The 13287-nt window shown below is 38.5% G+C and overlaps 1 protein-coding gene across 5 annotated transcripts in view; it reads left to right on the top strand.

Moving 5' to 3' along the window:
* The window catches only part of EIF2A (eukaryotic translation initiation factor 2A, 65kDa), a 60142-nt gene extending 50674 nt beyond the window's left edge, over positions 1–9468 (top strand). For all 5 annotated transcript variants that reach the window (XM_005863470.2, XM_014537438.1, XM_005863468.2 and 2 more), the window contains 3 exons: positions 6497–6625; positions 7889–7954; positions 9073–9468. In XM_005863470.2, the coding sequence (XP_005863532.1) occupies positions 6497–6625; positions 7889–7954; positions 9073–9138 (261 nt within the window). In that variant the 3' untranslated portion in view covers positions 9139–9468. The remainder of the gene's footprint in view (positions 1–6496; positions 6626–7888; positions 7955–9072) is intronic.
* The last annotated feature ends 3819 nt before the right edge of the window (positions 9469–13287 follow it).

Genomic DNA, 13287 nt, shown 5'->3' with positions numbered 1-13287 from the left:
CCTCCCCACTGACCTGCTCACCCCAACTGTCCCCCTGCGGGCCTGCTCACCCCCAACTGCCCCCCCTGCTGGCCTGATCACCTCCAACTGACCCCCACTGTTGGCCTGCTCGCCCCCAACTGACCCCCCTTCTGGTCTGTTTACTCCCAATGGCCCCGCCCCCCATCAGCCTGATCACCCACAACTGCCATCCCCTCTTGGCCTCTAGCCGCCTCTACCTCAGCCCCGCCACCATGGCTTTGTCCAGAAGAACCTCTGGAAGGTCTCCCAGTCTAATTAGCATATTACCCTTTTATTAGTATAGATAGAGGCCTGGTGCACGGGTGGGGCCAGCTGGTTTTCCCTGAAGGGTGTCCCAGATCAGGGTGGGGGTCCCGCTGGGGTGCCTGGCCAGCCTGGGTGAGGGGCTGATGGCTGTTTGCAGGCTGGTCAAGCCCCCCAGTGGGGACCCTCACCCCATGGGGGTGTGGCCAGCCTGGGTGAGGGGCTGAGGGCCATTTTCAGGCTGGCCATGCCCCCCTGGCAACCCAAGCTCCCAGCCTCTCCATTTTTTCTTTTCTTTTTTTTTCAGCGCCTCCTTGAGTGGAGGCCGGGGCGGGCTGGAAGCAGGTATCTGGGATTTATTTATCTTCTATAATTGAAACTGTAGCCTTGAGCGGAGCCCAGGGCCGGCCAGGGCAGGCGGGAAGCTTGGCTTCCTCCATCTCCAGAGGCAACCCAAGCCTCCTGCTTGCTCCATCTCCGTGGCTGCTGCCATCTTAGTGGGGTTAATTTGCATACTCCTGATTGGCTTGTGGGTGTAGCAGAGTGATGGTTAATTTGCATGTTTCTCTTTTATTAGTGTAGATGTTACTTGCTGTAGACTTCTGTGTTTAAACCTTTGTGAAGTGGTGTAGTTGCTTTATTGAAAATGTGTTTGTTAAGAGACCAAAAAGTCCATGCCTACAAAGCCAATTTTTCACTCAGCATTATATTACTATAAGAAATTATTCAGTTGGAAATCTAAATACCAGAAGTATCCAAACAATGGGATTGTTCTAAAATAAATTTTTTAATATATATTTTTATTGATTTCAGAGAGGAAGGGAGAGGGAGAGAGAGATAGAGACAGAGACATCAATGATGAGAGAGAATCATTGATCGGCTGCCTTCTGCATGCCCCACACTGGAGATAGAGCCCACAGTCCAGGCATGTGCTCTGACCAGGAATTGAACCATGACCTCCTGGTTCATAGGTCAATGCTCAACCACTGAGCCACACCAGCTGGACTTAAAATAATTTTTAATACGATTTTGTAGTTGCAAAGCCGCTGTAATAGTTGACAAATTGCAATCCTGTATGGCTTACAGTCACACCTGCTGGGCTGGGACTCTGGTTAGTGAAGTCATAGTAACTACATATTTGAGATTCAAACAGTACTATTTTGCTGGTAATACTTTAACTTTTTTGACAGTTCTAGGTTGCTTATGTATTTTGGTAGGCAAGTAACTGTTTTTAGGTGTAGAATTGCATTTGCAACCATATTCTGCTAAAATGTGGACTTAAAAAATCAGTGTGCTCTTTTGTAGTTAATAGATTTCATCCAGAAATATCTTTAAATAGCTCAGGTTTAGGTCATTCTGAGTAAAATAATCTACTCCACATATTAAACTTGTGTGAAGCAGGACTTGTCCTTTCATCATTATGGCCCTGAATGTTACAAGTTACATTATCCTTATAACTCGTAGGTAACTTTCCTTCTTACTTTTTTTCTAGCTAATATAATTGACAAATAACATTTTTAAAGTGTACAACGTGATGATTTGATATATATGTACATGGTAAAAGGGTTCCCACAATCAAGTTAATTAGACGTCCTGTTGTAATGTACCCCGCGAATCACAGAAGGACACCTCAAGAAGTCGAATTAAAGAGTCACATTTATTGCAATCCGGGACTATGAGGGGCCATTCCCCAAATCTCATAGTAACAAGATGGTCGCAGCTCCAAGGTTATATAGGCAAAAAATCACAAAGGTATTGATTACATCCCAGGGTTTGGAATGAGGAACCTGGCTCACAAAAAGCAGTTTACAGAAGCAGAATTAAGCATGTTAATTATAGTTTTGGGTCTCGGGGTCACTGAATTGACAGAAATACATTATCTAGAGCCCTCGAGTCTGGAATGAGGAACCTAGTTTGCAAAAAGCAGTTTACAGAAGCAGAAACAGCATGTTATAAACACTTTATCTAGAGCAGCCGTGGACAAACTACGGCCCGCGGGCCGGATCCGGCCCGTTTGAAATGAATAAAACTAAAAAAAAAAAAGACCATACCCTTTTATGTAATGATGTTTACTTTGAATTTATATTAGTTCACACAAACACTCCATCCATGCTTTTGTTCCGGCCCTCCGGTCCAGTTTAAGAACCCATTGTGGCCCTCGAGTCAAAAAGTTTGCCCACCCCTGATCTAGAGCCCTTGGGTAACCTGGGTTAAATTTAGGCATGTTATCTAAATTACAGTTTTGGGTCTAGAGCCCTCTGACCTTGGGATAACTGTGCTGTCCTTCCCAGGTGAAGGAAAAATGTGCTTTCTAAGACCAGTATGACCACAACCCATGGGATATTCACATTACAATCAATAAGGCATTTAATCGAATGGGATGATTTATATAATTCAGAAAATCAAAATAACCTGTCCATTGTTAAACAAAGCAAATAGGTACATAAGCCAAACAGGAGGGTTAAAGGTAAACTATAGTTTCTACCTGAGATGATTGCTACCATACTTCAGTCCATCACCTCACACATTTATCTTTTTGGGGGGTGAGAACATTAAGTTCTACTCTTTCAGAAAATTTTAATGCTACAGTATTGTTTTATCAACTATAGTCACCATATTCTACATTAGCTCCTTAGACACTATCTTATAACTGAAAGTTTTATCAACCTCTACACTCTCCCACACCCCATCCCCTTGCAACTACCATACTAAATTTGAATTTTAACTTTTTTTTTTAGATTCTACATACAAAGTGATACCATGCAGTATCTTATCTTTGTCTGGCTTATTTAATTTAGCATAATGCCCCCAGTTCATTCTTGTTAATGCAAATGGAAGGATTTCCCTTTTTTACCTTATTTTTTATAACCTGGGCTATTGTGCATAATAGTGAACATGGGAGTACAGGTATCTCTTTGAGATAATGATTTTATTTCCTCTGGATATATATCCAAAAGTGGGATTGCTGGGCCATAAGATACCTCTGTATTTAATTTCTTGAGGAACCTCCATACTACTTTCCATAGCAGCTGAGCAAGATTCTTTTTAATAGAGATTTAAGGGCCTTCTGAAACCCACCCACCTTAGAATCCTATCTTATAAATGATATTTCTTCTTGTTATCAGATATTTTCAATATTACTATCATTTGTACTGCACTAATAAAATGTTAGATGTTTATTTTGTGTGTTTTTCTGATAAAATTTGTGTCGGGAGTCATTTAATCAGTATCTCTTATTTATAAAAATCAATTATTTTAAAACATTTACATTTTCTTAAAGAGAGTCCATGTGGATGTTTTGAAAAAAACAAGCAGTGCCATTAATGTAAAATATAATAATTACAAAAACCAACCCCACCCCATACAACATGCTGTCATCCACACCTGTTACATACCAAAGATAATACCATCATTTATAGAGTTGCTCTTTGTGTGTTTTCCCAGTGATGGCAAAGATTTTCTACTTGCAAGATAATCCTTTCAGTATGCATTTTTGAGATGACTGGCTGGAGTTAGCAAAAGTTATGACTGTGTTATAAAACAAAGTAAGTGGTCCATGACAGTGTCACCGTGACCACACCTTCTCAGCCTGGCTCCGAATATACTAACCAAAGATAAAGGAGTCAGATGTATATAATCTAACCAAGTACTTTTATAAACTGGTGATGGTTTTATAAGTTTACCAACTGTACCAAAAAGAATTGAAACTAAAAATTTAGTTTTACATAACTTTTCCAGAGAATGACCAGAATTTAAGTATTATAATGCAGACATTTTAACTTATTCTTGGTATTTAAAGTATGGTAGAAATTTAAATTTTATATTTTGCTTAACTTTAATAGTCTTTCATATTTCTAACATTAATGTTACTTCTTACATTACAAATAACTAAATTTAAAAATTTTTAACCTGATGTCAAAAGTGAATTTTGATAGCAAAATATTACTTTTCTCCTTTTATTCACTGTTCTCCTTAAGAGTAGAAACTAGTTTCTTTCTAAATACTTTGTTAAAGTGCTCAGTAATATGTTTTCTATAGAAGGTAAGGAATTAATGTTTGCTGCATTGGAGTTTATAAAAACGTTCAAATAAAATTACTTTCTAAACATGATTTTGTACTCTAAAAACTCTCAGGCACACATTTTTAGATTTGGAAATCTAGGAGTGACACTTGTTCCATGTTCCCCGGATGCTTTGGGAACTCTGAACAAGAGGTTTTGGATTCTTGGGGTTCTGTGTATTCCACTGGGAACTCTATAAAGAAGTAGAAGCCCTAGCTTGAGAGCAATAAAGACTTAAATAACTTTGTTCCCCTTTTGTCAAAATGCATGTCTTGTCTGAAATGCAAAAGGAATGTCATTCTTCTCTTTCATTTATTTAGCATGTGCAGTAAAGCACATATTATTCTGAGGCACAAGTAGAACAGTGAACAAGGAAACCTCAGGTACAGATAGTGCATATCTATAATAATAAAAGCGTAATATGCTAATGAGACTGGACGTCCTTCCAGACGACCTTCCGGACAAAGCCTCGGTGGCGGGGGCCAAGGCAGAGGTGGCTGCAGCGGCGGCAAGGGCCAAGCCCCTTGCACAAATTTTGTGCATCGAGCCTCTAGTAGTGTTATAAAGGGATACATCTACATGTTGTGCAACTAATCTGGTCTCTGGAGAGGCAGAAAATTTGGGGGTGAGGCCTAAAGGATAAGTAGGGTCAGCCAGGTCCCCTAAAGGTATTCTAGGCACAAGGAACAGTCAACAAGAATAGTGAACACAAAAGCTAGGAAACAAGAGTTTAGAGTACTTTAGGGGAAATAAAAGTGGTTCAAATCATGATTCCTCAGTTAGGAGGGATGAGGCTAGACTGAGGGATGAGGCTAGAAAGATCACCAGAGTTCTGATCACTTTGAGACTAAGCTAGGCTACGGAAGTTTCAGAGCCAATGCCAAGGTGATGGCACAGTATCTCTGGGCCCTGGCCCTCCTCCTGGGCTTAGTGAGGACAAGTGCAGGTTTCTTGTACCAGAGGCTGGACTTCTTCCTCAGCGAGAGGGAGCTGAACCACCTGGTCGTGGATGAAGCAATGTGGCAGCCTCTTCAGGGGCATCTGTGCCCTTCCATTAAATCTGCCACTGTACCTTGTATCTTCCTGTGTGAGTCTCTAAAGGGCTTTTCTTGTGACTTCGCAAGAACCCATTTCCAGACCGGTCCGGCAGATCTGCCTTGATCCTCGTTCACGTTCACGTTCAACAACAATATGGCACCCAATGCGGGGGGGGGGGGGGGGGGGGGGGGGAAGGTAGAGGGAGTGCTTCCATGGCACTTTGTTGCAGAGTTCAGCTGACCTGATTATAAATAAACTAGAGGCCCAGTGCATGAAATTTGTGCACTTGGGGCAGGGGGTCCCCTGAGCCCTCTCGCAGTCTGGGAGCCCCATGGAGCAGGCCTAAGCCGTCTGTTGGACATCATTAACACTGCCACGGAGGTGGGAGAGGCTCCCGCCACTGCCGCTGCACTCGCCAGCCATGAGCCCGGCTTCTGGTTGAGCGATGCTCCCTCTGTGGGAGTGCACTGACCACCAGGGGCAGCTCCTGCGTTGAGCATCTGCTGTCTGGTGGTCAGTGCACGTCATAGCCACCAGTCGTTCGCTGTTCAGTTGATTTGCATATTAGCCTTGTATTATATAGGATCTCTATAGGACTTGTCCTGTAGCATCATTCATTACATGCACTTGATTATGCATATGCATTATAGTTTTTGAGGCTATTACAAGAGTCAAATTTCAAATACCTTCATGAGAAAAGCCTTCTCACATTTCCAAAGCATCCATATAATGGCACCTCCCAAAATATCTAGACATTTTGAGTACTTATTGGCTAATGCAGAAACCTCCTAGATTACCCTGCTATGGCCATTTCATTTCTTTTCATTTGTTCTTTTATTATTACATAATGTTTTTAAAAAAATTTTGATACGTTACTTTAAATTCTAGATCTAGCAAAGTCTTCCCTATTATAAATATTATATAAAAACCTTTTGGGTGTCTCATTGTACTGTGGTACTTTTTTAAGCTGCATTGTATTTATTGTGGTACAATGTCACATATTTTATGAGACCTTCAATTCAGACCCCTTCTTTATATAAAATGTAGCATAAAAGATAAAAATCACATTTTGGTTTCTGCATGTTACGTACCAAGGCAATGTTTTCATTTTGGACAATTGAATTTTTCCTGCAGGAAGCAAGAAGTGACAAGAGTCTGGATTTGTCACCTACACCTACATCACAGAGCTCAGCTCAAAATACGGTCTCTCAGCCAATTTCTGGAGATCCTGAGGTAGACAAAAAAATCAAGAACCTAAAGAAGGTGAGAATTCAGTGCAAGTAAGATGTGTTCATTGAAAGAAATGTGTGAGGATTCTATAAAGAAAATAATATTTAGACACGTAAAGAGGCATCTAAGAAGTTTATAGCAGTTCTCGTTGCTTTCTCACTATGAAATGCTGTCATAGGAATGGCGCTGATTTAAGTTCTATTCACAGTCATCTAATGCCTATTAGTCTTCTCATTACTGGTTTTGGAGTAATAAATAATGTACATTTGTACAGAAATATACTGAATACTTTTATACTTAGTATTTTATTAGACACATACAAGACAGGTAGGAACAGACCTTTGTCCCAGTTTTAAAGATGAGCAAACGGAGACAGAAATAAGTTGATTAGCTTGTCAAATTGCAACCAGGTAAAATGGAGGTAAAATCAGGTCTCTAGCCCTGACCGGTTTGGCTCAATGGCTAGAGCGTCGGCCTGCAGACTGAAGGGTCCCGGGTTCGATTCTGGTCAAGGGCATGTACCTGGGTTGCAGGCACATCCCTAGTGGGGGGTGTGCGGGAGGCAGCTGATCGATATTTCTAACTCTCTATCCCTCTCCCTTCCTCTCTGTAAAAAATCAATAAAATATATTTTAAAAAAAAAATCAAGTCTCTAGAGCCCTTCCCAGGTTGCACTATTAAGTTTCTCTTAAAGCCAAAGATGTCATCCTGGTACAATGAGGTGCTAAAATAAATAATGAAGTTGGTGATATATTTACATACATATATATGTACATATATACACATGCACACACACACATACATATATAACATTAATTAAAAGCTTAGAAAATATTTCACCAAATCTATATTCTTTTTTCCCCAGAGTTGGAGCACATTTTATTTATTTATTTATTCATTTATTTCGTTTTTCAATTAAAGTTGACAGTCAATATTATATTAGTTTCCGGTGTACAGCATAGTGGTCAGACATTTATACAACTTATGAAGTGATTCCCCATGTCCCCAATAAGGCTGGTACCCACCTGCCACCATGCATACTTATTACAATATTATTGACTATATTCCCTATGCTGTTCTTTACATTCCCCCACTATCCCCCATATTGTTAATATATCTAATTTTGCATTTAATTTAAAAAAATAGTTTACCTTAGCATTTTAACAGACTATTCTTAATACAAATGTAAGATAATTGATTCTCCTTATTCAGGGTTCACATTCATATAATTGAGTTGTTAATAAGGACATTTGCATTCTAAAATGACTTACTCTTCCTTCCTCTTGATATTTGTAGAAACTGAAAGCAATCGAACAACTGAAAGAACAAGCAGCAACTGGAAAACAGCTAGAAAAAAATCAGGTATTTTCTGCATTTTTAATTTGAGCTCATAGTCATGACTACTCTTCCCCTTTTTATTATAAGCAATTGTTTCATTGGGTAAAAGAACACATAGGTTTTAAAAACGTCTCTTGGAAAATATATGCCATATATTTTTTAATGTTTTTACTCTTAAACAGGGATAGAGGGAGACATGATGTAGATAAGTGACTGAGAACGTCACTATTTCTAAGAGGTGTATTAATGCTATTGCTGCTGAAAATAAGAGCATTTATTTGCTGCTGAAAATAAGAGCATTTATTATGTTAGACAAATAGAAAATTCTCTTCTTTACTGTCTCAGGTTGCACCCTGCTTTTTTTTTTTTTTTTTTTTTTTTTGCCCTTCCCTCTTCCTTTCCTCAGCTCTTTTAACCCCAGGTGTAGACTGGAAAGTTTACTGGACCTGAAGGAATGCAGTAAGACAGCTTCTGGCCTAGCTGGTGTGGCTCAGTGGTTGAGCATGGATCTGTAAACCAGGAGGTCATGGTTCAATTCCTGGTCAGGGCACATGCCAGGATTGCGGGTTCAATCCCCAGTGGGGGGGCATGCAGGAGGCAGCTAATCAATAATTCTTTCTTATCATTAATGTTTCTCTCTCTCTCTCTCTCTCTCTCTCTCTCTCTCTCTCTCTCTCTCCCTTCCTCTCTGAAATAAATAAAAATACACTGGAAAAAAAAAAAGACTTAAAGACAGCTTCTTTCCTTTGCCCCCTTGATTCATGCCAGATAACAAATTAGAACGTGTTTCTAATCTGCACTTTTATTTTTGTTTTTTTAATTGATTTTCAGAGAGGAAGTAAGAGGGAGATAGAAACATCAATGATGAGAGAGAATCATTGATTGGCCGCCTCCTACATGTCCTCTACTGTCATGTGCCCTGACTGGAATCAAACTGTGACCTCCTGGTTCATAGGTCAACACTTCACCACTGAACCACACCGGCTGGGCATCCAGTCTGTACTTTTAAATCTCTTTACCAGTGGATCTGATAAACTGTCAGCTATATTCTCTGTAAATATTTTCTTCTTTGCTATTTGGCTATAGAGCCAGTAATTATTTTATTTCCTTTTTAATAACTTTATTGTTTTAAACTTTTCTAGTTGGAGAAAATTCAAAAAGAGAAAGCCCTTCTCCAGGAGCTGGAAGATTTGGAATTGGGTATTTAAAGAGTCACAGAAAGCAAGTTGGTTACCAGAAATCAGTGGGAACTCATCTTCTGTTAAGTTCATCGGTGTATACAGAACGTTCATGTGCCCACATTTAACATTCATCTCTAATTTTAACCATTTTCCAAAGTTCTGCGTATATGGGAAATTATTTAATAATGTCTATTAAAATTGATTTTTGTGTCCTGCATCTTAGATCATGTTAACATATGAAATAAAAAGACACATGACATATTGAAGTTTGACATATTGAAAGACAAATGTCATTGTTTTTTAGGAGGAGACAGTATTTACCATATAAATGAATAAAGACATTTTAAATTTAATCAATTTTGACTTTGTTATAAGTTTTTCACTCAAGAAATCCTTTATTAATTTAGAAGGCAAGTTTAGGAAAATTGCCTTTGAATATATAATATGGCTTTTTTGATCCTAAAATATTACTGTATTAAAACTTTAAATAAATTCTTAAAAACCAGGTTGTAGTAAATGAGTTAAAGTATTAATATTATTTGTATTATCTGAAGTAAAGTTTTTCTTAGTTCTAAAGTAAATATAGACTTTAAAAATAGAGTAAAATATTTTATTCTGGTATTTCAAATAATAAACCTAGAGATGTGAGGATGAGGTAAATGTGTTCCAAACATGGACTATGATTGTTTTGGTTATATTTTCATATGATGACAAAATGATATAATGATAATGCCAGACATTTGATTATCAAAACCAATTCATATTACAATAAATTATTTTCATCAGGTTTACATTTGAAATTATTTTTATTTCATTTGCATTGATAAAGGTTTTCATTTTCCAAGGCTAATATTTAATCTGGTATGTAAAGGAAAAGCAAAACAGATGACTGAGTTTGCTGATGCCCCAAAGTTTCTATCAAGCTTTGGTCAAGATCTAATGCATTAAATTTGAGTGGCATTTTAATTTTTTTCTTTGTGGAGTGTATGTGTGCATATATGTACATATAATTGCTTTCAACATTTATTTCTGATATTAGAAATTGACACATTACTTTTATAATATATTACTTTAAAAATATTTTTCTAATAAAATGTTAAATGATGCATTCTGAAACAGTGTAATGTTTTTTTGGCTTAGAAGCCTAACAGTTGTTTTGGTTAATTCCCATTTATAGCACAGTTTATAATAAACTTATTAATCATTTATAAAATGTTTATCTCAGAGGTAGTATCATAGAAACTTTGTTATTTTCACCAGAGTTACTGTTCCCACCAAAATTCTTAGACTCATTTTTTAAAAGAATTTTCTTTATTTCTGTAATGATTTAATCCATTTAATTATTGGTAAAAAATTACTGAGCACACATCAATATAAAAATCACTGAGGTGTTCTTTGACTACCCATTTTGTTTGGTTTTTCTTTTAAATACATTATCCTCAAGGAGTAAGTGTTAGGTGGTAGAAATAAAAAAGAGTGTTTGGCGATGAAAGTCTGCTTGAAATGAGATTTAAAATACAGTAGTCCCCTTTTATCCAAGTGGGATACATTCCTAGACCCCCAGTGGATGCCTGAAACTGCAGATAGTACTGAACCCTGAATATACATTTTTTCCTACACATACATACATGTGATAAAATTTAATTTATAAACTATGCACAGTAAGATTAACAATAATAATAAAATAGAACAACTATAACAATATACTATAATAAAAGTTACATGAATGTGGTCTCTTTCCCTATGACAACTAAGACAGCCATTAAGTGGCTAACGGTTGGGTGGGTTATAGCATATACAGCGTGGATACGCTGGACATAGAGATGATTCACAACCCAGGCAGAGTAGTGAGATTTCATCACCCTACTCAGGGTGGTGTGCAGTTTAAAACTTGTGAATGGTTTGTTTTTGGAATTTTCCATTTAATATTTTCAGAACACAATTGACCACAGTAACTGAAACCACAGAAAGAAAAACTGAATAAGGGGGGCCTGGCAGTGTGGCTCAGTGGTTGAGTGTTGACCCATGAACCAAGAGGTCACTGGTTCGATCCCCAGTCAGGGCACATGCCTGGATTGCAAGCTCAATAGGTAGGAGGCAGCATATAGATGACGTTTTTCTTTCATCAATGTGTCTATGTCCCTCTCTCTAAAATCAATAAAAACATTTTTTTAAAAACTGAGTAAGAGCAGACTCCTGTATTTCTTTGACTTAGTAAAATACTAGAAAGACAGGTAGAAATATTAAGAACATTTTTAATATATATATATTTTATTTCAGAGAGGAAGGGAGAGGAGGAGATAGATAGAAACATCTATGATGAGAGAATCATTGGTCTGCTGCCTCCTGCATGCCCCTCCCCCACTGGCCACTGGGGATCAAGCCCCCAACCTGGGCATGTGCCATGACCAGAAAACAAACCATGACCTGATAAAAGAGATTAATAGATAGACGCTCAACCTCTGAGCCACACCAGCCGAGCAAGAATTCTTATTCAAGGGAGAATTCAGAGCAGTTTCTGAGTTCCTCCACCTGTGCAAATTAATATTCAGAGCAGAGCAAACTGGCAAGAATTGAGTGTTTTGTTCTGGAAGGAAGGAGGAATAGTGGAATAAGTTGACAGCAGGTGCCTATTTCTTGGGGTCATCCGCAGCTACCAATACAAAGTTAAACCAGATTTATTTTTTATTTTGTTAATCCTCACCCAAGGATATTTTTCCATTGCTTTTTGGAGAGAGTAGAAGAGAGAGGGAGAGATAGCGAGAGAGAAACATCGATTGGTTGCCTCCCACATGAGCCCACATGACCTTGACTAGAATCAAACCCGGACCCTTCAGTACATGGGCCGACACTCTATCCACTGAGCCAAACGGGTGAGGGCAGTCAAACCCGATTTAGAAGTAAAGACCATCACACTGTTTTTAAAGCTACTTGATTAACTTAAGTACAGTACAGGCTATAAAGGAAATACAATGTACCATTCAGTAATGTCAAGTTATTTGTAGATGTAAGATTGGTTCATGAAAAAGAAGAAAATTGAAGAATTGAGGCCTAGTACCAAAAGATGTGGCAAGGTGTCTTAGTTCATCCAGGCTCCCGTAACAAAATACCATAGACTGGGTGGCTTATAAACAGCAGAAACATTTCTCATAGTTCTGAAGGCTGTGAAGTTTAAGATCAAAACACCTGCAGATTTGATGTCTGGTGAGGTGGTTCATAGCCATCTTGCTGTGTGGGCATGAGGAGGGAGCTCTCTGGGTTCTCTCTTGTAAAGGCACAGGTCCCATTCATTAGGGCTCTGCTCTCATGACCTAATCACCTCCAGCTGCCCCACCTCCAAATACCATCACCCTGGGAATTAAGTTTCAATATAAATTTTGGGGAAACAAAAACATTCCCGTCTTTAGCACCAGGGGAAATCATTATAGCAAGCATATACTAACTTTAAAAAGATGGGAGAGTGCTGGCCTGATTGGTTGGAACATCCTCCCATACACCAAAAGTTATGGATTCGATTCCCAGTCAGGGCAACATACCTGAGTTGTGGGTTCAGTCCCAGGTTGGGATGCATGCGGGAGGCAGCTGATCAATGTTTCTCGTGTCATTATATCTCTCCCTCTCTCTAAAATCGATAAAAAACATTTCCTTGGGTGAGGATAAATAAAAATTAAGAGATGAGAGATATTATTCTGATATTTCTTGTTCCCATCTGGGCATGTGGAGAATTATACTTCCACATCCTCTTGAAGTACTTCATGGGTAAGTGGCTTGCTTCAGCCACTGAAATGTTAGGGAGAATTGAAATGAGTCATTTAAGAGCCAATATATGGGTTTCATGCCTTCCTGTTGTGGTGGACCCTGAGGCCTGGGGTTGAGATATCACTATTGAAGATGGTGGATCTCTTCACATTGGACTTGCAGCATGAATGAGAAATAAACTCATTGAAAGTTTGGAGATTTTTTAAAAATCTTAGTTTAAAGATTTAAATCACAACTTAGTTTAATGATTTCCAAGTTTTGTTGCACATTAGAGTCATCTGGGACACTTTTACAACATCCAATGCCCAAGTCCTTCTTTATGCCAATTAAATAACAATGACTGATCATAGATACCCAGAAGACCAGTTGCTGGGTCATATGGCAGCTCCATTCTTAATTTTTTTAGGAACCTCCATA

The sequence above is a fragment of the Myotis brandtii genome, unplaced genomic scaffold (assembly GCF_000412655.1).
Source record: "Myotis brandtii unplaced genomic scaffold, ASM41265v1 scaffold179, whole genome shotgun sequence".
NCBI classification, from domain to species: Eukaryota; Metazoa; Chordata; class Mammalia; order Chiroptera; family Vespertilionidae; genus Myotis; species Myotis brandtii.
This window is presented reverse-complemented; position numbering and strand designations above follow the sequence as displayed.